General features: G+C 39.1%; 1 protein-coding gene across 1 annotated transcript in view; it reads right to left on the bottom strand.

The window, feature by feature from the left end:
- Positions 1 to 27,768, bottom strand: part of SEC63 (SEC63 homolog, protein translocation regulator) — an 84,769-nt gene that overhangs the window by 6,971 nt on the left and 50,030 nt on the right. The window contains exons 11-18 of the mRNA XM_032156039.2: positions 27,414 to 27,506; positions 25,603 to 25,757; positions 24,146 to 24,293; positions 20,059 to 20,141; positions 15,580 to 15,639; positions 15,224 to 15,397; positions 5,510 to 5,668; positions 3,689 to 3,790 (exon numbers count right to left, since the gene is read on the bottom strand). Of these exons, the coding sequence (XP_032011930.1) occupies positions 3,689 to 3,790; positions 5,510 to 5,668; positions 15,224 to 15,397; positions 15,580 to 15,639; positions 20,059 to 20,141; positions 24,146 to 24,293; positions 25,603 to 25,757; positions 27,414 to 27,506 (974 nt within the window). The remainder of the gene's footprint in view (positions 1 to 3,688; positions 3,791 to 5,509; positions 5,669 to 15,223; positions 15,398 to 15,579; positions 15,640 to 20,058; positions 20,142 to 24,145; positions 24,294 to 25,602; positions 25,758 to 27,413; positions 27,507 to 27,768) is intronic.

Raw genomic sequence — 27,768 nt, forward strand, 5'->3', positions numbered from 1 at the left:
TAAAAATAGATTAAAATTTGGTTTATCTTTCAAACACTACTATACTAAGCACAACTAAAAACTCTTCTGTTTAAATACCTTTGGAGATAAAGCACTGCAACATTAATAAGTCTAATAAATAAATGACAAGTACACGGTGACATGAGCAGCACTTAACAAGAAAATTAAATTCTGCTTAAACCAAGGGTTAGGACTACCACTGCAGGCCTATTTGTATACATAACATATGTGTGTAAATACATAACAGCCTCAAAGTGGAATATTAACACTTCTGTCATGGCTACTCAAATCTGCCCTTGCAGCATGAAAAAAATGAGTGTGGTTATGTTCTAATAAAACTTTATTTACAATAAAGCCTCATTTACAAAAACAGGAAGGGAGCCAGATCTGGCCCGTAGACTGCAGTTTGACAATATCTGTTTTAAAGACACAGAAACCTGGGTTATTTCACCTCCCTAAAATCTCATTTTCTTCTCAACAATCAGTGCCTACTTCTGGCCATGTTGTAAAGATGATCTGAGAGAATACAAATAAAAAATATACGTTAGAAAGCCTAGCACATGCAGTATAATAAGTGGCAGTTATGATTATTAGCGACATGAGGTACAATAACACCTTTTTAAGTCATTTTGACATTTGTCAGAAACATCATTACAACAAGTAGGGAATGTAAGCAGCACAGGATTATGTTAAAGATTATGCACTTCTTTACCTCCCCACTTAGAGAATGCCTTTCCCTCCAACCTCTCAGCGTATTTAATTACAATGAGATTCACTCAAGAATATTTATTAAGGGCCAGCTATGGTGGCTCACACCTGTAATCCCAGCACTTTGGGAGGCCAAGGCGGGTGGATCACCTGAGGTCGGGAGTTTAAGACCAGCCTGACCAACATGGAGAAACCCCGTCTCTACTAAAAATACAAAATCAGCTGGGCGTGGTGGCACATGCCTGCAATCCCAGCTACTGGAGAGGCTGAGGTGGGAGAATCACTTGCACCCAGGAGGTGGAGGTTGCAGTGAGCCAAGATTGCGCCACTGCACTCCAGCCCGGGCAACAAGAGCAAAATTCCAGCTCAAAAAAAAAAAAAGAATATTTATTAAGAAGCCAGTGAATATCAATCAATGGCACTACACCTGTGCCTAGTGATGCACATGTTAAAAGTGAAACATATTCTATGAGTTATCTGCATTTTAGACAAAATTGTTTTTCTTTTGTGAGATTCCTAACCATTCTTAACACATTAAATACAATAGATGAATTTCACTAACATGTAAGTCAAATATTACTAAGTGGGTAGTTTGGTAATTAGGTTACTTAAGTAAGAAACATGAAAATGTAGACAGGTAGAGACGTTAGAAAGATCCTAAATAAATTTTGTTTGTTCATTTGTTTTTTTTTTGTTTGAGACAGACTCGCTCTGTCACCAAGGCTGGAATGCAATGGCACAATCTTGGCTCACTGCAACCTCTGCCTCCCAGGTTCAAGCAATTCTCCTGCCTCAGCCTCCCAAGTAGCTGGGATTATAGGCACCCGCCACCACGCCCAGCTAATTTTTTTATTTTTGAGACAGAGTTTCACTCTTGTTGCCCAGGCTGGAGTGCAATCGCACAATCTTGGCTCACCACAACCTCCGCCTCCCGGGTTCAAGCAATTCTCCTGCCTCAGCCTCCTGAGTGGTCGGATTACAGGCATGTGACATCACGCCCGGCCAATTTTGTATTTTTAGTAGAGATGGGGTTTTGCCATGTTGGCCAGGCGGGTCTCAAACTCCTGACCTCAGGTGATCCACCTGCCTCGTCCCCACAAAGTGCTGGGATTACAGGCATGAGCCACTGCACTTGGCCCTAAATAAATTTTATCTGATAAATAATGATCTGAAATGTTTACCATGCAGATGCAGATTAAATTTGAAAAAGGCATTTTGCTGATAAAATGATTTTTATCTTTTTTTTTTTGAGACAGGGTCTCACTCTGTCATCCAAGTTGGAGTTCAGTGGCACAGTCATAGCTCAATGCAGCCTCAATCTCCTGGGCTCAAGTGATCCTCCAACCTCGGCTTCCCAAGTAGCCTAGGACCAGAGGCATGAGCCACAGCACTTGGCCACTAATAAAATGTTCGGAGGGAGTGAATGAATGTTTCTCTTACTAACTAAGCACGGTCTAAAATGAAACTGTCTGTTATATGGGTACACACTAGGCAGCTTTGAGCACCCCATGGCACTTTTTATACCAATCAATGAATGGAATTTACTTGCTTCATTTCAGGATGCCTGGTGTTGGCAGGCTACCTCTGCAATGGGCAAAATGCCCCTAACAGATGGACTAAAGCTCAGGACATGCCAGAAGATCAGCGTGTACATTAAGATGGAATCCTGGGTAGACTTCTCTCCAAGTCAAAACAACAGTCTGTGCAGAGCCACTCACTTATTACTAAGAGAGCCAAATTATTTACGAATTTGCCTTAAGCAGTCCCCAGAAACTCTAGATTGACATCCTCGAGCAGAAAGCAGATTTATACATGAAATCACCTGCCAAACACAAGCGGTGAGCAGAAGGTTCTGTGGCAAAGCTGTGAGGCAGTCTGTGGAACAGTTTCCCGAACTGGGGGAACCAGTGCTTGACCTCTGCTCCAGACAGAATCATACTCTAATGCAAAATGTCAGGGGACTCCCAAGGTAATTTGAAAGATGAACAACACAGGCTATCAAGGAGACTGAAAGTTGAGCAGGCTGCAATTACAAAGTAAACAAGGACAAGGCAACAAATAGCACTGTAATGACCTGTCCTGAGCCCGGGGCTCAGTTATAATCAAGCTCTTATGGAACTTTATTTATTAGAGCCAAGAACACAGTTGGTCCCACAGCCATGGGCTCACACATTTCCATGGACTGGGACAACAATGACCAGGGTCAGGGCAATTCTAATGGTTCCATGTCGCCAGCAGGATCCTCAGAGAGAAAATTTAAGAATTTTTTCATCCGATTTAAAACTTGGCAGAGGTGAGAGATTCATAATAGTTAAGTATTCAAAGGCAAAATATGCATTTGTCTGATGAAGACTGTCTAATCTGCTAATGAGAAATCACCATTACACAAAACACTCAGTAATCAGGGCACAGAAAAGACAGAAGCAAACAAAACCACAGAAATACTTAAGAAGCTAACCATCTCTTTTACAAGCAACACGTTCACTAAGTATAATACCTATTGTAATATTCCCTTTAAAAATATGGCCTCTCTGGGCCGGGCATGGTGGCTCACGCTTGTAATCCCAGCACTTTGGGAGGCCGAGGCGGGCGGATCACGAGGTCAGGAGATCGAGACCACGGTGAAACCCCATCTCTACTAAAAATACAAAAAATTAGCCGGGCGTGGTGGCGGGCGCCTATAGTCCCAGCTACTCGGAGAGGCTGAGGCAGGAGAATGGCGTGAACCCGGGAGGCGGAGCTTGCAGTGAGCCGAGATTGCGCCACTGCACTCCAGCCTGGGCGACAAAGCGAGACTCCGTCTCAAAAAAAAAATAAAAAATAAAAATATAAAAATAAAAATAAAAATATGGCCTCTCAGGATAGACCACATTTAGCACATAAGAACTAATATACATGACAGAGGGCTAAAAGTCAACTGACAAATCCCTGAGGAGAAAGTGAATGGAATAAGGAACACAGTAGCCTGTATATAACTCACCTCAGGAAAGTAAAGGCTATACACAGGATGTGTTATTTTTGATTTGGTTTCCAGTAGAGCTCTCTCTTTTCGTTGTATGCTTTGTTGTAATTCTTGCCACTCCTAGTAAATAAAAAAATTAAAATATTTAAAATCTAGTATGTGTTTTATCACTTTGAGGATTTCCAGGTATTATTCCTGACAATGCTAATTAACTACTTAGGATTAGAACAAGTTCAGTCTCACAAATCTGATCATCTCCCTGCTCATCCTTACAATGCCTTTTTAAATATATTAAATCTAACCACTGTAGTGTCAACTACATAGCCGTTCATTATCTGACCCTAGCCTGCCTCTCTCTGGTCTCCTGTCACTGCCTCCCTCCTTGTGCTTTTTATTCTAGTCATTTCAAACTACCTACACTTCTCTGAATTTACCAAACTATCTCACTCCTCCTAAACCCTGTTTGGACTTTGATTTCTCCCTTTTTCTGCCTACTCATTATTATTTAGGAACAACTAAAGCCCAAAGTATGAACTCCTGAGTAAAGCCTCCTATAAATTTCCTTCTACCTCAGGACTGAACTGATCGCTCCCTCCTTACGTACTTTGCATAAGATGTGTACAATTTCATATGTACTATAATATTTATTTACAAATCTGCCTGCCCCACTAGCCTACATATCATTCAAGAGCTGAAGCTGTTTCACATTTGGCTTTGTATTATCTTTAATCTTAGACAGGCTTGGGATGTGACACATAATAAATAATGATTTGTTGATTTAATGAATGTATTTTTGGTCATATGAAGAAATTAGTCTGTCAAAACCCTAAGAGTCACTGCTACTAACCCTAATATACTTAGGAATATGTCAATTCTTTCTCAAAGTCACGCCAGGGATATAATGTATTCGACAGATTTTAGTTTCCTGGCAATCAATTTAATTCTCCAAGTACAAAAACAGCCAAGGCCCTGCAAATGCTAAAAAGTCATCTTTGTTTTCTACCATTCCCAAGGACAAGTGTGTTATTACCCCCTTATACTTTTATCCTTTGCCCTTTACCTCTTCCTCTTTTTTTGGCCTCTCCTTTTGCCTCTGAGGCTATTCAGGCAATCCCTTTTTATCTCCCAAACTACAGTGTTACTTTTAGATCAATGGCCACTCAAAAAGAACAACGCTAACAAACCTAAAGGAAATGGCTGAGCAGTTTATTTGCAGTGAGCCTCTAAGGACCACATTCGTCTCTATAATTCTCCCATAAATCATGTGCAACTTAATGCCACGAGATTTTTCTTCTATACTGTATACTTTTACACCATATTAATAAATTCTGTAAAGACTTCCCCTGTCCTTAATATATCTTACATATACCCATGAAACAAGGTGGTATTCTATGAATGTTAGCTTTTCCCTTAACCAACCTCTTGACATCAGGGTCCACAGTATCGTTTCTCTACAGTAAACATGAACTGGAGCTTGTGACACAGCCTTCCAAGTAAGCACTATGCATTTCACAAACACCTTTCCTTACTCATATTCCCAGACATATCCCCAACACTGAAAATCCTCTTATGAGACCAACTGACCTAACCTCAAACCCAGGTCCTACTCTCCCTAATAATTTAATATTTAAGAAAATAAAGATTTCCAATCCTTGTTAGAAATCATTTTTCTGTATAACCTTGACTACCATTCCTTAAAAACATCCTTCAAAGTAATAAAATTATAAAATATACAGATATTATTTAAAGCAAGCAAGTGAGCAAGCAAACAAATGAACAACAAAACCCAAAGCTATCATCAGAGGTACAATTTCAATTATTTAAACCTATAAGGCTTACTGCTTCATCATCTTTGTTTTGTTTTTCATCTTGCTCTCTATCAGAGTCTCTGTCACTACCATCATCTTTCTCACTTTGGGAATCTCTATTGGTTTCTTCTTCTTCAGAATCACTGCCCTTATCTGAAACTTCTTCTTCATCTTCCTTTACTGCAGGTTCCTAAAAGGAAAAGGCAAACACAAAGATTCTGCATATCTCAATGAGCACATATCAATCTGAATCCCTGAAGTTAACTTATTGTCAACATAACTAAACTGACTCGATGACAATTTCACTATTCACATACAATTTTTTAAAATTATAAACATTCCTACTTATAAAGATGTGGGAGTCAGACTAAAGAGTTTAATATCTGGCTAGTCTGTCTGTTGTCAGTTATTTTATTCATTCTTCATAATTTGTCAAATAAAAGTATTTCTATTTGCAAAGCCCAATAACACAAAGGCTAAGATGGTTCTGCTTTCAAAAACATCACTCATATTTTATTTAAGGAAACAGGTAGTTTATAGAAAAGCATAATTTTGGGGCCAGCCACAGTGACTCATGCATGTAATCCTAGCACTTTGGAAGGCAGAGGCAGGAAGACTGCTTGAGGCCAGGAGTTCAAACCAGGCTGGGCAACACAGCAAGACCTGATCCCTTAAAAATATATAGGCATGGTGGTACACGTCTGTAGTCCCAGCTAGTTGGGAGGTTGAGGTGGGAGAATCACTTGAGCCCAGGAGTTTAAGGCTGCAGTTAAGCCATGACCATGCCACAGCACTTCAGTCTGGGTGACAGAGCAAGACCCTATCTCAAAAAAAAAAAGAAAGAAAAGTACTCCTTTGGAAGTATAGAATCACTTTCTTTAACAGGGTATGATGCAGTAAGGAAAGGCAATATCTCCAGCAAAATACTAGCTCACTTTAAGAATCAAGAACAGCAAATTAAATGCAAAGAAGGCAGAAATAGGTGGGATGCGGTGGCTCACGCCTATAATCCCAGCACTTTGGGAGGCCGAGGCAGGTGCATAATTTAAGATCAGGAGTTTGAGACCAGCCTGACCAACATGGTGAAACCCCGTCTCTACTAAAAATACAAAAAACAAACAAACAAACAAACAAAATAGCTAGACATGGTGGCACATGCCTGTAATCTCAGCTACTCGGGAGGCTGAGGCAGGAGAATCGCTTGAATTTGGTAGGCAGAGGTTGCAGTGAGCCACTGCCTGGGTAACAGAGCATGACTCTGTCTCAAAAAAAAAAAAAAAAGCAGAGAGAGATACAGAAAAAGAAACTTAAAACTAAAAGTTGGTTCTTTGAAAAGGTTCATAAAATTGATTAAACCCCTAGGCCAGGATGATCAGGAAAAAAAAGAATAAAAATTACCAATATTAGGAACAAAAGAGGCGTAACTATATCCAACAGACATTGAAAGAAAATTACGAAAAATGTTATGCCAACAAATTTAATAATTAAGAGGAAACAGACAAATTCCTTGAAAAACACAATTTGCTAAAATCAATAAGAAAAATGCAGAATATATATTAAATAAACTCCACAAATAACTCCCTTTAAAAACTCCAGGCCCAGACGGTTTCCCTGGAGAATTCTTCCAGAGACTAAAAAAACAAATCAAAGCTTACACAAACTCTGCTGAGCAAAAAAGGGAATACTTCCTAGCTTGATTAATAATGCCAGCATAAATCTGATACAAAACCTGACAAGGATATTACAAAAAAGGAGAATGACAAACCAATGTTTGCTCTTAAAAATAGATGTGAGAATCCAAAGAAAATACCGTAAAATCCAGATAAATATAAAAAAGGATACTAAGTTATGACCAAATGATGTTTATTCCAGGAATGCAAGGATGGTTTCAAATTTTTTAAATCCATCAATCTAATTCAACAGAAAGGAAAAAAGTGGAAAAAAAAAACCTTTAATGAAATTCACTATCTGCTAGTGATAAAAATTCTCAGCAAACTGGAAATAAAAGGAAACATTTCCTTAACCTGACAAAGAATAGCTACAAAAAACTTAACACCTAACATCCCATTTAGTGATAAAATAATGTTTGCTTTCTTCCTAAGACCAAAAATAAGACAAGGTTCCTACTATCATCATTCTGAATCAATATTACACTGAAAGTTCTAGCCAGCACAGTGAGGCAGAAAGGAAGAAAGACAGAAAGGGCATAAAGATTAAAAACAAAAAAGTAAAACTGTCTTTATTCACAGATGGCAACATTGTATATGTAGAAAATCTTTATTAAAATGTCTACAAATGGTTAGAATTATTGCCAATAAGACTCTTTGATACAAGGTCAATATTTAGAAGCAACTATTTCTACACACCAGCAACAAACACTGAATAAAAATTTTAATGACATTTACAGTAATACCAGAAAGGATCAAATACATAGGAGTAAATCTAACGAAAGATGTGCCATACCTCTGCCACTGGAAATTACAAAACACTGCTGAGAAAAATTAGGGAAGATCCAAATTAATGAAGATAAACCACAATCATGAATAACAAGACTCAGTATTGTTAACATGTCAATTCTCCCCATAATGAACCATGGATTCAATGCAATACCAATGTAAATTTCAGCAGCTTTTTGGGGGGGAAATTGTTAAGCTTATTCTAAAAATTGGTGTGAAATGTAAAGGAATTAAAACAGTTAAGAAAATTCTGATCAGTAAAATAAAGAGTTGGAGCACTTACACTACCATATTTTAAGACTTAACATAAAGCTACAACAATTAAAACTGTATGGCACTGGATAAGAATACACAAATAATCAACAGAATGAACTAAAGAGTCCATAAACAGACCTACAGTATCATCTTTTTTTTTTTTAATTATACTTAAAGTTCTGGGGTACATGTGCAGAACATGCAGGTTTGTTACATAGGTATACACATGCCATGGTGGTTTGCTGCATCCATCAACCCACCATCTACATTAGGTATTTCTACTAATGCAATCCCTCCCCTAGCCCACCACCACCCGACAGGCCCCAGTGTGTGATGTTCCCCTCCCTGTGTCCATGTGTTCTCATTGTTCAACTCCCACTTATGAGTAAGAACATGGCGGTGTTTGGATTTCTGTTCTTGTGTTAGCTTGCTGAGAATGATGGTTTCCAACGTCATCCATCTCCCTGCAAAGGACATGAACTCATCCCTTTTTATGGCTGCATAGTATTCCATGGTGTATATGTGCCACATTTTCTTTATCCAGTCTATCATTGATGGGTACTTGGGTTGATTCCAAGTCTTTGCTATTGTGAACAGTGCCGCAATAAACATACGTGTGTATGTGTCTTTATAGTAGAATGATTTATAATCCTTTGGGTATACCCAGTAATGGGATTGCTGGGTCAAGTATTCCTAGTTCTAGATCCTTGAGGAATCGCCACACTGTCTTCCACAATGGTTGAACTAGTTTACAGTCCCACTAACAGTGTAAAAGTGTTTCTATTTCTTCACATCCTCTCCAGCATCTGTTGTTTCCTGACTTTTTAATGACTGCCGTTCTAACTGGCGTGAGATGGTATCTCATTGTGGTTTTGATTTGCATTTCTCTAATGACCAGTGATGATGAGCTTTTCTTCATATGTTTGTTGGCTGCATAAATGTCTTCTTTTGAGAAGTGTCTGTTCATATCCTTTGCTCACTTTTTGATGGAATTGTTTTTTTCTTGTAAATCTGTTTACATTCTTTGGAGATTCTGGCTATCAGCCCTGTGTCGGATGGATAGATTGTAAAAACTTTCTCCCATTCTGTGGGTTGCCTGTTCACTCTGATGATAGTTTTTTTTGTTTTTGTTTTTGTTTTTTTTTTTGCTGTGCAGAAGCTCTTTAGTTCAATCAGATTCCATCTGTCTATTTTGGCTTTTGTTGCCATTGCTTTTAGTGTTTTAGTCATGAAGTCTTTGCCCATGCCTATGTCCTGAGTAGTATTGCCTGGGTTTTCTTCTAGAGTTTTTATGGTTTTAAGTCTTAAGTCTTTAATCCATCTTGAGTTAATTTTTGCATAAGGTATAAGGAAGGGATCCAGTTCCTGCTTTCTGCATATGGCTAGCCAGTTTTCCCAATACCATTTATTAAATAGGGAATCCTTTTCCCATTGCTTGTTTTTAACAGGTTTGTCAAAGATCAGATGGTTGTAGATGTGTGGCATTATTAATGAGGCCTCTGTTCTGCTCCATTGGTCTATATATCTGTTTTGGTACGAGTACCATGCTGTTTTGGTTACTGTAGCCTTGTAGTACAGTTTGAAGTCAGGTAGCGTGATGCCTCCAACTTTGTTCTTTTTGCTTAAGATTGTCTTGGCTATGCGGGCTCTTTTTTGGCTCCATATGAAATTTAAAGTAGTTTTTTCCAATTCTGTGAAGAAAGTCAATGGTAGCTTGATCGGGATAGCATTGAATCTATAAATTACTTTAGGGAGTGTGGCCATTTTGACAATACTGATTCTTCCTATCCATGAGCATGGAATGTTTTCCATTTGTTTGTGTCCTCTCTCATTTCCTTGAGCAGTGGTTTGTAGTTCTCCTTGAAGAGGTCCTTCACATCCCTTGTAAGTTGGATTCCTAGGTATTTTATTCTCTTTGTGGCAACTGTGAATGGGAATTCACTCATGATTTGGCTCTCTGTTTGTATGTTATTGGTGTATAGGAATGCTTGTGATTTTTGCACATTGATTTTGTATCCTAAGACTTAGCTGAAGTTGCTTATCAGCTTAAAGAGATTTTGGGCTGAGACGATGGGGCTTTCTAAATATACAATCATGTCATCTGCAAACAAAAACAATGTGACTTCCTCTTTTCCTAACTGAATACTCTTTATTTCTTTCTCTTGCCTGACTGCCCTGGCCAGAACTTCCAATACTATGTTGAATAGGAGTGGTGAGAGAGGGCATCCTTGTCTTGTGCTGGTTTTCAAAGAGAAGGCTTCCAGTTTTTGCCCATTCAGTATGATATTGGCTGTGGGTTTGTCATAAATAGCTCTTATTTTGAGGTACATTCCATCAATGCCTACTTTATTGAGAGTTTTTAGCATGAAGGGCTGTTGAATTTTGTCGAAGGCCTTTTCTGCATCTATTGAGACAATCATGTGGTTTTTGTCATTGGTTCTGTTTATGTGATGGATTACATTTATTGATTTGCATATGTTGAACCAGCCTTGCATCCCGGGGATGAGGCCGACTTGATCATGGTGGATAAACTTTCTGATGTGCTGCTGGATTTGGTTTGCCAGTATTTTATTGAGGATTTTCACATCAATGTTCATCAGGGATATTGGCCTGAAATTTTCTTTTTCTGTTGTGTCTCTGCCAGGTTTTGGTATCAGGATGATGCTGGCCTCATAAAATGAGTTACGGAGGATTCCCTCTTCTTCTGTTGTTTGGAATAGTTTCAGAAGGAACGGTACCAGCTCCTCTTTGTACCTCTGCTAGAGTTCGGCCATGAAACCGTCTGGTCCTGGACTTTTTTTGGTTGGTAGGGTATTAATTGCTGCCTCAATTTCAGAGCTTGTTATTTATCTAGTCAGGGATTCGACTTCTTAATGGTTTAGTCCTGGGAGGGTGTATGTGTTCAGGAATTTATCCATTTCTTCTAGATTTTCTAGTTTATTTATGTAGAGGTGTTTATAGCATTCTCTGATGGTAGTTTGTATTTCTGTGGGATCGGTGGTGACATCCCCTTTATCTTTTTTTGTTGCACCTATTTGATTCTTCTCTCTTCTTTATTAGGCTGGCTAGTTGTCTATTTTGTTGATCTTTTCAAAAAACTAGCTCCTTGGATTCACTGATTTTTTTGAAGGGTTTTTTGTGTCTCTATCTCCTTCAGTTCTGCTCTTAGTTATTTCTTGTCTTCTGCTAGCTTTTGAATTTGTTTGCTCTTGCTTCTCTAGTTCTTTTGTGATGTTAGGGTGTCGATTTTAGATCTTTCCTGCTTTCTCTTGTGGGCATTTAGTGATATAAATTTCCCTCTACACACTGCTTCAAATGTGTCCCGGAGATTCTGGTACGTTATGTCTTTGTTCTCATTGGTTTCAAAGAACATCTTTATTTCTGCCTTCATTTCGTTATTTACCCAGTAGTCATTCAGGAGCAGGTTGTTCAGTTTCCATGTAGTTGTGCAGTTCTGAGCGAGTTTCTTAATCCTGAGTTCTAATTTGATCGCACTGTGGTCTGAGAGAGACTGTCATGATTTCCATTCTTTTGCATTTGCTGAGGAGTGTTTTACTTCCAATTATGCTGTCAATTTTAGAATAAGTGCAATGTGGTGCTGAGAAGAATGTGTATTCTGTCGATTTGGGCTGGAGAGTTCTGTAGATGTCTATTAGGTCCGCTTGGTCCAGAGCTGAGTTCAAGTCCTGGATATCCTTGTTAATTTTCTGTCTAATATTGACAGTGGGGTGTTAAAGTCTCCCACTATTATTGTGTGGGAGTCTAAGCCTCTTTGTAGATCTCTAAGAACTTGCTTTATGAATCTGGGTACTCCTGTATTGGGTGCATATATATTTAGGATAGTTAACTCTTCTTGTTGCATTGATCCCTTTACCATTATGTAATGCCTTTCTTTGTCTTTTTTGATCTTTGTTGGTTTAAAGTCTGTTTTATCAGAGACTAGGATTACAAACCCTGCTTTTTTTTGCTTTCCATTTGCTTGGTAAATATTCCTCCATCTCTTTATTTTAAGCCTATATGTGTCTTTGTACGTGAGATGGGTCTCCTGAATACAGTACACCGATGGGTCTTGACTCTTTATCCAATTTGCCAGTCTGTATCTTTTAATTGGGGCATTTAGCCCATTTACATTTAAGGTTAATACTGTTATGTGTGAATTTGATCCTGCCATTATGATGCTGGCTCGTTATTCTGCCCCTTAGTTTATGCAGTTTCTTCATTGCATTGATGGTCTTTACAATTTGGTATGTTTTTGCAGTGGCTGGTACCAGTTGTTCCTTTCCATGTTCAGTGTTACCTTCAGGAGCTCTCAAAGGGCAGGCCTGGTGGTGACAAAATCTCTCCACATTTCCTTGTCTATAAAGGATTTTATTTCTCCTTCGCTTATGAAGTTTAGTTTGGCTGGATATTAAATTATGGGTTGAAAATTCTTTTCTTTAAGAATGTTGAATATCAGGCCCCACTCTCTTCTGGCTTGTAGGGTTTCTGCCGAGAGTTCTGCTGTTAGTCTGATGGGCTTCCCTTTGTGGGTAACCTGATCTTTCTCTCTGGCTCCCTTTAACATTTTTTCCTTCACTTCAACCTTGGTGAATCTGACGGTTATGTGTCTTAGGGTTGCTCTTCTGGAGGAATATCTTTGTGGTGTTCTCTGTATTTCCTGAATTTGAATGCTGACCTTGTTAGGTTGGGGAAGTTCTCCTGGATAATGTCCTGAAGAGTGTTTTCCAACTTGGTTCCATTCTCCCTGTTACTTTCAGGTATACCAATCGAACATAGATTTGGTCTTTTCACATAGTCCCACACTTCTTGCAGGCTTTGTTCGTTTCTTTTCACTCTTTTTTCTCTAATCTTGTTTTCTTGCTTTATTTCATCGAGTTGATCTTCAATCTCTGATATCCTTTCTTCTGCTTGATCAGTATGGCTATTGATACTTGTGTATGCTTCACAAAGTTCTCATGCTGTGTTTTTCAGCTCCATCAGGTCATTTATGTTCTTCTCTAAACTGGTTATTCTAGTTAGCAATTCGTCTAACCTTTTTTTCAAGGTTCTTAGCTTCCTTGCATTGGGTTAGAACATGCTCCTTTAGCTTGGAGGAGTTTGTTATTACCCATCTTCTGAAACCTACTTCTGTCAGTTCGTCACATTCATTCTCCATCCAGTTTTGTTCCCTTGCTGGCGAGGAGTTGTGATTCTTTGGAGAAGAGGTGTTCTGGTTTTTGGAATTTTCAGCCTTTTTGGGCTGATTTCTCCCCATCTGCGTGGATTTATCTACCTTTGGTCTTTGAAGTCAGTGACCTTCAGATGGGATCTCTGAGTGGACGTCCTTTTTGTTGGTGTTGATACTATTCCTTTCTATTTGTTAGTTTTCCTTCTAACAGTCAGGCCTCTCTGCTGCAGGTCTGCTGGAGTTTGCTGGAGGTCTGCTCCAGACCCTGATTGCCTGGGTTTCACCAGCAGAGGCTGCAGACCAGCAAAGACTGCTGCCTGTTCCTTCCTCTGGAAGCTTCGTCCCAGAGGGGCACTCGCCAAATGCCAGCCAGAGCTCTCCTGTATGAGGTGTCTGTTGTGGAAGATGTCTCCCAGTCAGGATTCACGGGGGTCAGGGACCCACTTGAGGAGGCAGTCTGTCCCTTACCAGAGCTCGAATGCTGTGCTGGTAGATCTGCTGCTATCTTCAGAGCTGCCAGGTAAGGATGTTTAAGTCTGCTGAAGCTGCGCTCACAACTGCCCCTTCCCCCAAGTGCTCTGTCCCAGGGAGGTGGGGTTTTATCTCTAATTCCCTGACTGGGACTGCTGCCTTTTTTTCAGAGATGCCCTGCCCAGAGAGGAGGCAGTCTGGCCGCAGCAGCCTTGCTGAGCTCAGCATCATCTGTTTTACAACAAAGTGCCATTACAATTTACTGAGGAAAGAATGACCTTTTCAATGAATGGTGATGGTATAAGTGGTTCATATCCCCTACCTTGCACCATTAATGAAAAGTTAATTCAAGATAGGTTTATCAACTAAGGTAATAATGTTTCCAGAAGAAAACAGAAAAATACCTCCATGACTTTGGAACAGTCAGGATGTCTTAATTTTTAAGATACAGAAGCGTTGGCCATTGATGAAAGATGACCTCACTGATGAAAAAAAGAGACTAATGAAATTGACCTCATTAAAATAACAAACATTAGAAGCTACCAATAAGAATAAAAATGTAAGGACTCATCCAGAATATATACAGAATTCCTACAATTTCAGTAACAAGACAAACAACCCAACAGAAAAAGAAGTTATCCAAACGGCCAGCAAGCATATGAAACGGTGTTCAACATCATTAGCCATCAGGTAAATGCAAACAAAAACCACATAAAGAGATATCACCACAGATCTGCCAAATGGCTAAAAGACTGGTAAAACCAAGTATTGATGAGTATGTAGAACAAGACTCTCACACGTTGTAGGTAGGAGCATAAAATGGTACAACTTTGGAAAACAGGCTCTTTTAATGAGTTAAGCATGCACCTACTTTATAATCCAGCAATTCCACTGCTAGGTGGAAAATGACTGTCCACAAAATGCCACGTGTAAGAATAAGCATAGCACCCTTTATTCATATTAGGTTAAGAACTACAAACAATCCAAACGTCCAACAACCACAAAACAGATAAATGTGGTATATTCATACAATAAAATACTATACACACACACACACACACACACACACAGAATGAACTACTGCTACAAACAATACAGAGGGATTATCATGAACATAATGCTGAATGAAAGGAGCCATACATAAAATATGACACTTATATGACCTTTAAGAATAGGCAAAACTAATCCATGGTGATTACAGACAGAATAGTGGGAGGTAGAGGGATGGGGAGATGAATGGAGGGCTCATTGACTGAGAAGGGCACAAGGGAGCTTTATGGGGTATCACGGGTGCATAAATATGTAAAACTTTTAAAGCTGTACACATAAGATTTGAACATTTTAGTGTTTATATATTTTAGCTTAATAATGATAATAACGATAATAATAAACTTACATTCCCAACAACTCCATTTGCCTGCTTTTGTTTCTGTTGCTTTGACTGTGGTAATAGCACAGGTGTAGGTTTTTTTTTTAAAGGTTTCTTTTTTTTTGATTTAGCAGTTTTCTTGGGTCCTTTACTCTTCTGTTGCCATCCTCCTTTTGTCCGGTTCTTGTTAGTTTCACCCTGCTGTGAATCATAACACGTCACACTCGTAAGTTACAGCAACAGATTCAACTGAAGGTTGTAGTAATTTTTAGGTGGAAATGGCTAAACTGAATTACTCTCCCAGAGCAATATAAGTCAATTGGAAAAGTAAATAAAACATTTCTTTCACTAGGAAAAATAGCTTCAGAAACCCAAGTTTTTACCCCATCTTCTGCTGGCTGTTCCTCTGCAGCACAGATGGACTGCTCCTTTTCAAATACTTCCTAGGGGATGGCAAGAAGAGAAATACAAAATCTGTCAACCTACATTTATCTTTCAGACAAACAAAGCAATCTTTCAAACTGTATTTTTATTAAGTATTTTTAACTGGCTACAATCGAGGAAGAAGGAGGAGACGTTTCACAATTACTAGCTGATGAATGTGTGCCTATGCAGGTAGATACCTTCTAAAGTATCTCACATCTTTCTTGAACAAGTTTTGAAAAGTACAGTCTACTCAAGCTTACAAATGCAGTAAGGATACATACAGTAAAAATATTTGTTTAAAATTTCACTTTTATTCTAATAGCAAGCAAACTTTGAGTATTTTAATGTTATGAGAATATATACTATTTTCTGCATTAAAACCTTGACAATATGTCAAGTGTGAGGTGCGAAATAACAACAACAAAAAAAACCCTTGAGACTAGTTATTAGTTTATTCACTATTGTCAGTGATATTGCTTATTGGACCTGAGACCTGAGACTAAGAACTGAATCATCACAGGTGGAGCACGGTGGCTCATGCCTAATAATCTCAGCACTTTGGGAGGCCAAGGCAGGAGGATCGCTTGACCCCAGGAGTTTGAGACTAACATGGCAACAGAGCGAGACCCCACATCTATTAAAAAAAAAAAAAAATCACCAAGAAAATCTACATATCCTAAAGCTATATCCACCAACCATACGATCCATTTAGAATCAGTACAGAACCAATAAATTTAGGATTTAAGTCCCAGTAAGCATCTATACTAGAAGATGACACGCAGGCTGTGTTTAATAAACTCCCTAGAATTATTAAAGCTAACAAGTAAAAACAGTTATAATTGTTAGACTCTATACAATAAAAACAGCCTAATTCAGGAGTCAACTCTGAACAGTCCACACCACTTGCCTTTTTTTTTTTTTTTTTTTTAAAGACAGTGGTCTTGTTATGTTGCCCAGGCTGGTCTTGAGCTCCTGAGCTCAAAGGATCCTCCCACCTCAGCCTCCCAAGTAGCTGTGCCACTGTGCCTGCCCTGCCACCTGCTTTTTAAAAGAAAGCTTTACTGGAACACGACCACACCCATCTGTAAGTTCAGTAGTTGCTACAAACACTGTATGACTTATAAAACCTAAAATATTTACTATCTGGACCTTTAAAGAAAAAGGTTGCCACTCCCTAGTCTAATTATATCATAACTTCCTCCCTTCACTTATTAGCTGGGTTCTGATACTTGATTACTCCAAGGTACAGTTCATACAAGAATGGGAAGATAAAAACAATTCTTTTCTTTACTCCAGGGCAGTTCCATTCTTTTTTCTACCAATTACTCCAGATATGTCAATAGTTCAAGACCAAATTTTTGCTCATTTTTCAGGCTGGGAAGTCCAAAGGATATGGGTAGTCTAGATTTGGATTCTAAATCCAATTTTAGCATTGGTTTCAGTTCCTCTTCTCCCAGGAGGCAGCTCTCCCACCTAGAGTCCACGACAAATGCTTCCTTATCACTTGCTATAATAAAACCAACATCTTTCATTCAATATATCCTACTACAAAACATGATTTTCAGGCTGGGCTTGGTGGCTCACACCTGTAATCCCAGCACTTTAGGAGGTGAAATGCTAGGATCACTTGAGGTCAGGAGTTCAAGACCAACCTGGCCAACACAGTGAGAACCCCATCTCTGTAAGAAAAAAATATGGCCGGGCGCGGTGGCTCACGCCTGTAATCCCAGCACTTTGGGAGGCCGAGGCAGGCGGATCATGAGGTCAGGAGATTGAGACCATCCTGGCTAACACAGTGAAACCCCATCTCTACTAAAAATACAAAAAACTAGCCGGGCGAGGTGGCGGGCGCCTGTAGTCCCAGCTACTCAGGAGGCTGAGGCAGGAGAATGGCGTGAACCCCCGGGGGGCGGAGCCTGCAGTGAGCCGAGATCGTGCCACTGCACTCCAGCCTGGGCGACAGCGAGACTCCATCAAAAAAAAAAAAAAAAAAGAAAAGAAAAGAAAAAAGAAAAAATATAGATATGTTTTTCCTACCAGCAATTTTAGGAATGGGATATAAATGTGGCATGTATTTCTTGCAGATGCTCAAAAACCTCAGAGAAAGAAGCTAAAATCTACCACTAGTTGAATAAATTGAGTCAAAATACTACAGTCTCTACCAGTTGACTCAGGAGAAAATACAAATAATAGAAACTGAAAGCCAGGCATGGTGGCTCATGTCTGTAATCCCAGCACTTTGTGAGGCCAAGGCAGGAGGATCCTTTGAGCCCAGGAGTTTGAGACCAGCTAGGCAACCTACAGAGACCCACACCTCTATTAAAAAAAAAAAAAAATTAGGCCAGGCATGGTGGCTCATGCCTGTAATCCCAGCACTTCGGGAGGCTGAGGGGGACATATCACTTGAGGACAGGCATTCAAGACCAGCCTGGGCAACATGGAGAAACCCCATTTCTACTAAAAATACAAAAAATTAGCTGGACATGGTGGTGCAAACCTGTGGTCCCAGCTACTCAGGAGACTGAGGTGGGAGAATCATTTGAGCCTAAGAAGCGGACGTTGCAGTGAGCCGAGACTGCACCACTGTACTCAAGCCTGGGTAACACAGTGAGACCGTGTCTCAACAAAAAATAAAATAGGCCAGGCGCAGTTGCTCATGCCTGCAACCCCAGTACGTTGGGAGGCCAAGGTGGGTGGATCACTTGAGGTCAGGATTTCAGGACCAGCCTGGCCAACATGGTGAAACCCCATCTCTACTAAAAACACAAAAATTAGCCCAGCGTGGTGGCACGTGCCTGTAATTCCAGCTACCGGGGAGAGACTGAGGCAGAAGAATCACTTGAACCTGGGAGGCAAAGCTTGCAGTGAGCCAAGATTGCACCACTGCATTCCAGCCTGGGTGACAGAGCTAGCTAGACTCCATCTCAAAAAAAAGATGAAGGAAATATATACAAAATGATTGGACTGGATTTAACAAAAAAGCATGAGACAAGTACCAATCTACATTTAAGTGCATATATGTACATATGCACTATAAAGATCCAGATGGTAAATATGAGCATGGAGAAAGACAGAAGACACACAACAAGAAGATTATGCATTCTGGTCATCTGAGGCTGACAAGGGGTTTTCCTAAAGAAAATGAGAGAGATGGGCTGAGCACGGTAGCTCACGTCTGTAATCCCAGAACTCTGGGAAGCCAAGGCAGGTGGATCACCTGAGTTGAGGAGTTCAAGACCAGCCTGGTCAACATGGTGAAACCGCATCTCTACTAAAAACACAAAAATTAGCCAGGTGTGGTGGCGTGTGCCTGTAATCCCAGCTACTTGGGAGGCTGAGGCAGGAGAATCACTTGAACCCAGGAGGTGGAGGTTGCAGTGAGCCAAGATCACGCCATTGCATTCCAGTCTGGGAAACAAGAGTGAAACTCCGTCAAAAAAGAAAAAAAAAAAAGAAGGAAGGAAGGGAGGGAGGGAAGGAGGAAGGAGGGAAGGAGGGAGGTAGGGATGGAGGGAGGGAGGGAAGGAAGGAAGGAAATGGGAGAGAGAAGGGATCCATGACAAAAACATCATTTAGCTCTACAGGTATACATGCATTAGGCTACATACAGGGATGAGCCTCAAAACGAATCATCTCGAAGTGGTGGGATTTTAGGTAGTTTTAATTTGTTCCTATACTTTACTGCATTGCTTAAATTTTTTCCAGACAATGTAAATGTTTCACATTATCAGGAAAAAGATGTTATTTTTATTGTAATTCTTAAATTTTGAAATGAAAAATAAAAAAGTCAATTCTCTATAGAACTGACTAAAAAGGAATAGGTGATGAAATTCTCATCAGTAACAACTTCTGTATAGCACTTCACAGCTCAAGAACTATATCCACATTACTTTGTTATGATTATGTTTTATAGAGAACTAAACTATCACACAAAGGATTATTTTCCACTTTTTTTAGTGTATGTGAAAACTGTCTCATGAAAATTAATTTAAAATTTCAAAAGAGTTAATAGAATTTGCGGCCGGGCGCGGTAGCTCACGCTTGTAATCCCAGCACTTTGGGAGGCCAAGGCGGGCGAATCACGAGGTCAGGAGATCGAGACCACGGTGAAACTCCGTCTCTACTAAAAAAATAACAAAAAATTAGCCGGGCGTGGTGGCGGGCGCCTGTAGTCCCAGCTACTCGGAGAGGCTGAGGCAGGAGAATGGCGTGAACCCGGGAGGCGGAGCTTACAGTGAGCCGAGATCGCGCCACTGCACTCCAGCCTGGGCGGCAGAGCGAGACTCCATCTCAAAAAAAAAAAAAAAAAGAGTTAATAGAATTCGCAAAATTAGATCTTGGTATTACAACAGTTTTGACTTTGAGAATGAGGGAAATAAATATAAAAGCCTTGACACACAACTCTTAAAGCATAAAAATACAGACAGACTACTTACAGCCATTGTTTGCCTTGTCAACTTAACCAACACTGTAACTAAGGATCCTACTGTGATGTTGTTGCTATCTTCATCATCTAACACTGTTAAGATGGAAGAAAAAAAAACAGCAAAAAATAAAAATCAAGTTCTATGTTAATGCAAACAGCAAAACTTAGCTTACCCAAATTAGTCTGGCACTTCAGTATTTCAAGCATATTATATTTTAAATTTGTTAAAAAAATAACTGATTGACTACTCTGTATAAGGTTCTCCAGTAGATGCTTTTAACAATTAATTCATTTAATCCTTAAAATAGCTCTACAAAGTATTTCCACTTTCAGAAACTAAGGTTTAGCCAGGCATGGTGGCTCATGCCTGTAATCCCATCACTTTGGGAGGCCAAGGTAGGAGGATGGCATGAGCTCAGGAATTCGAGACGAGCCGGGCAACATGACAAAACCTTGTCTCTACAAAAAATACAAAAATTAGCCAGGCGTGATGGTGCATGCCTGTAGTCTCAGCTAGTCGGGAGGCTGAGCTGGAGGATAGCTTGAGCCTGGGAGGCGGAGGTTGCAGTGAGCCCAGATCGCGCCACTGCACTTCAGGGCAACAGAGTGAGACCCCATCTCAAAAAAAAAAAAAAGAAAAGAAAAGAAACCGAGGTTCAGAAATAAAGTAAAATACCCAAACTCACACAACACCTGCATTCACACACTAAGCTTCAAACCCAGGCTTCTGAAAACACAATATAATGTCAGACCTACCACAACACAGTTCTCTCATAGTGACATAAAAATAGGGTTCTGTCACCCTATTAAACTGTGCAAACCTTACATTCACAAGATTTTACCTGTATGATCAATGTCTGTCTGAAAAAAATAATGAAAACTAGTATTCCTAACCACACTAAAGAGACATTTTTTTAACGGCAAGAACAAATATATCCTCTTTACACTAAAAAGCACTTTTGAAAAAGCATTTTTTCAATAAATGGTACTAAATACATGTTTTTGCAATTATTTAATTTTTAAAACCATATTTCCCACACATATCCCCAAAAACTCTACTATAAAGTTAATAAAACAAAATAAATAAAAATAAAATAACTCAAATATACCTTCCATTCAAATATGATCATTAATTCATTTTTTCTACAGATTTTATATGTAAGATAGTTCTTCTTACATGATTTTACCTACAGTTTTAAGTTTGTTATGTTTACTTTTCATACTGGTCTGGCATTTACTAACATATCACCAGTTGAAAAGAATGGCCTCCAATAATCTACAAATGCTATCTCCATTACTGGCTATAAGGTGCAGCAGCTGGGTATCAACAAAGGGTATAATATCCCTTCTTCACCCTGGAAGTCTCCATTATCAAAAATCAAATCTGGGCCACATATTCATCTACATTTTTCATTTTGCACAGCTGTATGTGCACAAGCATGTCATGTGAAATAAGCACAAGAATGCTGACTTGCTGTTTGGTGCTTTAAAGTGAAGAAAAGGACTACGGGAGATTCTATTACAGATTCTAGCAAGGTAGGGAAGGAGATCCACCATCTCCAGCCTTATTATCATGCAGATGCCCCTTTCCTGCTTCTATACTTCTTCTACTCCTCCTTCACCAACTATAGCACTATTATTACACAATTAGGCAGCACCGTAAAAATATAAACAAACTGTCTATACAAGATGCTATGGAGTGGAACACGTGGTAATATTTGTCAGTGAGGCTGAACACTCTTAAATTTCTACTTTCTATAAGAAAATCTCTTCTAATATTCATTTTTCTAAGAAGCATGTACTTTTGGCCAGGCATGGTGGCTCACGCCTATAAACCCAGCACTCTGGGAGGCTGAGGTGGGTGAATCAACTGAGGCTGGGAGTTTGAGAGTAGCCTGGCCAACATGGTGAAACTCCGTCTCTACTAAAAATACAAAAATTAGCTGGGCATGGTGGTGACACACGCCTGTAATCCCAGCTACTTGGGAGGCTGAGACAGGAGAATCACTTGAACCTAGAGGTGGAGGTTGCAGTAAGCCAAGATAGTGCCACTGCACTTCAGCCTGGGCAACAGAGCCAGACTGTCTCAAAAAAAAAAAAAAAAAGAAAAGAAAAGAAGGCTGGGCGCGGTGGCTCACGCTTGTAATCCCAGCACTTTGGGAGGCCAAGGCGGGCGGATCAGGAGGTCAGGAGATCGAGACCACAGTGAAACCCCATCTCTACTAAAAATACAAAAAAAAAAAAAAACATTAGCTGGGCATGGTGGCGGGCGCCTGTAGTCCCAGCTACTCAGAGAGGCTGAGGCAGGAGAATGGCGTGAACCCGGGAGGCGGAGCTTGCAGTGAGCCGAGATTGCGCCACTACACTCCAGCCCGGTCGACAGAGCGAGACTCTGTCTCAAAAAAAAAAAAAAAAAAAAAAAAAGGAAAAGAAAAGGGTATACTTTTAACAGTTCTTAATATCACAAAGTATCTCTAAGTCCCAAAATTTTTCTTTGGACAGTTTCATTAAATCAGCACAGTCCTAAACACAGCTTTTAGATTAGTATTTTTAAAGTCTGAAAACTCATGGCCCAAGGCAACCCCAACTCCTCACCAAAGCAAACCAAGTTTTCACAACACGTATGCTACACTCCAGCCAAACTGAAACCGGACTGCATTGTTTGCCTTCCTTTCCCAAACATGTCAATCTTTGTGAGCCATTCACCTCTCCTCAATTCCTGTTAGAATACAAGCTCAATAAGCAGAGGCTTTGTCTTACCACTGCTTCCCCAGCACCTCGAAGAGTGCACAGCATTCAGTATTTGCTGTATAAATAAATGGTACAATGTCTGTGTCATTCACTTTAACACTTAGCATATGTTATCTTGGTTTGTGTGTGTGTGTGTGTGTGTGTTTTTTAAAATTTTATAAAGACAGGGTCTCACTATGTTGCCCAGGCTGGTTTCGAACTCCTGGGTTCAAGTGATCCCCCTGCCTTGGCCTCCCAAACTGTTGGGATTAAAGGTATGACACCACTGGGCCCAGCCCTTATCTTGTTTTTAATCCTATTGCTTCAACTAGACAATAAGCTCTCTTTAAAGACACAAACCAGGTACGGTGGCTCACACCTATAATCACAGCACTGTGGGAGGCAAAGGCAGGTGGAGCAGTTGAGCCCAGAAGCTCGAAACCAGCCTGGGCAACATGGTGAAACCCTGTCTCTACTAAAAATACAAAAAATAAAATTAGCCAGGTATGGTAGTGTGCACCTGTAGTCCCAGCTACTCAGGAGGCTGAGGTAGGAGGATTGCTTGAGCCTGGGAAGCAGAGGATGCAGTGAGCCAAAATCACACCACTGCACTCCAGCCTGGACGACAGAGTGAGACCCTGTCTCAAAAATTATTTATAAATAAATAAAATACAGACAGAAACCATTATTAATACATCCCTGTATTCTTGGTAACTAAAAGAATGTTCTCATAATAGTAACTTAGCCAATGTTAAAGCTCAGACCACCACCACAATGAAAGAATGGAGCAGATAGTCTCTAATTCTCTCAATATTCCAACACCATTCAGATATTGAAATAGAAACACAGGGCAATTATACAGGTAGAAAAATAGCCTTTATTTTTTTCCCTCAAAGAAAATATAGAGGTAGGGCAAGAAAAACACATGAAATGTGGCAGAAAACATAGTAATTTTCAACATTTAATTAACATAAATAAGTTGGGTTTTAAAAATTTAATTTTAGAACTAAGCAGCTATTTCTTTCACACTAATAATATATTTCAAATATCTCATTCTTTTATTATGCCTGGAAGTCTTCATCATTCTTTGGAAAGTTAAGAAATTGCTAAAAGTTGAACTACAGAACAGAGTGCTCAGACTTCATCCCATTATGAGGATAATAAAAGCAGGACTCTATCAGTGTTCTCAAACTATTAGGTATAAATCATTTTCCAACATAGTAAATCTGACAGGTAAACTACAGTTCTGCAAAGTCTAATAACAAGTTATGTTATTAAGTATAGTGTTTTGAGAATCCTGAGGCAAATAAATGAGAACCAATCTATCAAAAGGGAAGCAATGTTCAACAGAGAAACCTCCCACTTACCCTGTGATTTTATATCCATGGTCACATATGGAAAACTCCCAAGGACAGCCATAACCTCTTCATATTTTTCATCTTCAAGGAAGTGCAGTAGAGTGTGACGATCTGATTCTTTTAAACTCACCAAATCCTGGATAGTTTTAATTTTATACTGCATAAAAAAAAAAAAAAGAAAATACATAGTTCCGTAACTCACAAAGCTTTTCATAAAAAGAAAATTACTCACATGTTAACCACAACAAAATCCAGCAACTTTTAGAAAAATGTTGATTAATGTGCATTTCAAAGCACAAAATAATGATATGGCATTTCATGACCTTTTTCTCCAAGAAAATTTAAATTAAGAATGTTTAAATTATAAAGTTAATACAGGCTTATTTTTTAAAATTGGAAAAAATAAAGTTGGAGGGAAAAAATAAGAATCTTGACTCAACCAAGAACTTTGTTAATTGATGTCCTCAGTTTATTTTCAATTTTAATAACAAAAACCTTTAATTAGCAATTAATAGGTTTATTATTAACAAACCTTTAATAATAAATGTTTACTTTTACCTAATAAGAGTAAAAATAAACCTCAATAAAGGCACACCTTCAAAGTTTTACTATGCAATATTCTCATTTTTGTTATTCTTAAAATATAGCTGTTACTGCAGTAATATCCATCTTGGCAAAATGGTTACTTAGGAGCGTGTTCTTTAATTTTCCAGGTGTTTGGTGCTAGTTATTTTTCACTTTCAAAGACACAGATTAGATCATGAGGCATGTAAAATCTCTGCTTTTAATTCTGAAGTTTTTAATTATGACAGCACAGAATCAAATTTATAAGGGGAACATGAGTACTTAAAAGGACAGAGAACTCTGATACAAATTTCTAACATGCATTTATTAATTCTACATTAATATACTATCAAATGCAATGTCTATCCTCTGCTAGCTTTATCTATCATATACAAAATAATGTTTAAAATCTCCTACTAGAATTGTAACTTCAGTTTCTTGTATTTCCTCAAGTTTTTCATTTATACAAATTTTTGTTATACCTTAAGATTCATTATCATGTTTGTACTATAGATTATATATCCTAAATAAGAACTGTCTTTGATTCATTAAATGTTTTTTTTGTTCATGCTTAACCAGTAAACAACTGCCCAACCTTAAGCCAAGAATAAAATGATTGGAAAGTAGACAGTACATTTATTTTTGGTAACATAAGAACTGTTGACTTTTTAAGTGCACCAACCCCCAAAATAGTAAAACTACTTACAGTAGTAAAATACTATAAAACAGCTACCTAGTCAAAAAAATATTAACAGAACCACCTGAGAGAAAGTTTTAGAATATTTAAGACATTCTAAATCTAAAAAATGCATAGTAACCATTTCCAGAAAACTTTTATTCATGTTACCTTTAAGTGACAGGACAAACTGCTGAAAACTGACTTTAAAGTTGCAAAGAATTACCTTCTTATGATTAGAAACCCGTCTAAGATTGTCCTCTTCAATATGAGGGAGCTGCAGAAGGGGAGACTTAAATTGCTGAAGTCCCTGAACGGCCATCTGAGAAAGCTTCATGCAGTTTTCTAGGGATGCCAAAGTTGGAGCACGAAACTCCCTTTCTTAGAAAGAATAGGAAAAAAAGAAACAGGGCTGGACTTTTTACATGTTCAGGAGTACACAATTCATCACAAAAACAAAATTTACACTAAATCCTTAACACCTCAAATTTGAGGATCATAGTGAAGATTTTCCTTTAAAAGTTACCAGAGAAGACACTAAAAATACACAAACTTGATCTAATGAACATTTTCCAGCAACAACCATTGATTTAAAAGAAAAATTATTTGCCCCACCTCAAATAATAGTAAATTATCAGACATTATCAGTATCACCAACATATGACACCATGACAAGAACCAACAGCACCCATAACAACAAATCATAACCACTATCCTTTTTTAAGGGCATTCCTTTCCACTACTGACCACAAATCCCCTCATTCTTTTCCTTCCATACAAAAAAAAAAAAAAAAAAAGGCTAGGTGCTTGTAGGCATGTGGCTCATGGCTGTAATCCCAGGGCTTTGGGAGGCTGAAGTGGGAGGATTGCTTAAAGCCAGGAGTTGGAAACCAGACCAGTCTGGGAAACAAAGTGAGATCCCACCTCTACACAAAAGGTAAAGTTAGCTCCATGCTGTGGTATGCGCCTGTAGTTCCAGCTACTCGGAGAGCTAAGGTAGAAGGACTGCTTGAGCCCAGGAGTTTGAGGCTGTAGTGAGCTATGATGACCCTACTGGACTCCAGCCCTGGTAGATGCTGTCTATAATTAATTAATAAAAATTACATGACATATGAATCACTATTATATCAGTTAAAGAATTATTTCAAATTCACTGTTAGAAAAAATAATGACCTAACTCAAAAATTATTCAAAGAAAAAGAAATTTTAAATCTTTGCAAACAATTGAACAATAAAATAAATTATCACGCCTGTAATCCCAGCACTTTGGGAGGCTGAGGCGGGTGGATCACAAAGTCAGGAGTTCGAGACCAGCCTGACCAACCTGATGAAACCCCGTCTCTACTAAAAATACAAAAATTAGCCGGGCGTGGTGGCATGCACCTGTAATGCCAGCTACTTAGGAGGCTGAGGCAGGAGAATCACTTGACACTGGGAGGTGGAGGCTGCAGTGAGCCAAGATCGCACCACTGCACTCCAGCCTGGGTGACAGAGTGAGACTCTGTCTCCAAAAACAAAAAACAAGAATTAAAATCAAAAACACAGTGACCAGCGCTTTGGGAGGCTGGGGCACGTGGATCACGAGGTCAGGAGATGGAGACCATCCTGGCCAACATGGTAAAACCCCGTCTCTACCAAAAATACAAAAATTAGCCAGGTGTGGTGGTACGCGCCTGTAATCCCAGCTACTCAGGAAGCTGAGGCAGGAGAATCGCTTGAACCCAGGAGGCAGAGGTTGCAGAGAGCCAAGATTTTGTCACTGTGCTCCAGCCTGGGTGACAAAGCAAGACTCCATCTCAAAAAAGAAAAAAACAAAAACAAAGACAACAACAAAAAAAAACCCACAGTGAGCTGTGATATAGACTTTAAATAATAGAAAATATAGGAAAGAAATATGAAAAGACATGAGTAAAACTAAAGAAGCTCACTGAACTGGCAGACAGAAGTCTGAGCACCCATAAATCCTAAAATATGAAGTATAATCTGCATATGCTTGCAAGAAAAAGTATAACATAATTAACTATATTTCCTCCTCACCTTCACGGTTCCGGGCCATTACTATTAGTTGGCAGATTACATTAACCATTTCTTGAAGTAGGGCAGGACACTTTTTTAGCATGAATTGCTGATCTGCAAAACAATAAAAAACCTGAAACAGATCATTTTAATTTTACAGTTAAAGCATCTTTATCACTGTGGCCCAAAACTAATATTAAAGTTATGCCACAAATATTTCACATGATCTCAGAATTTTACAGATTGAATGGAAGAGTTTCTCCTTAGTATCACTATGTCAAAAATCAGCCATAAAACCCTAGCTCAGATTAGATGTTTCAAAGACAAATTTTTAATATCATAATGTTAGGCTTAATAAACCAACTCCCAGCCGGGC

Source organism: Hylobates moloch, unplaced genomic scaffold (genome assembly GCF_009828535.3).
Source record: "Hylobates moloch isolate HMO894 unplaced genomic scaffold, HMol_V3 SCAFFOLD_2, whole genome shotgun sequence".
In the NCBI taxonomy this organism is placed as follows: Eukaryota; Metazoa; Chordata; class Mammalia; order Primates; family Hylobatidae; genus Hylobates; species Hylobates moloch.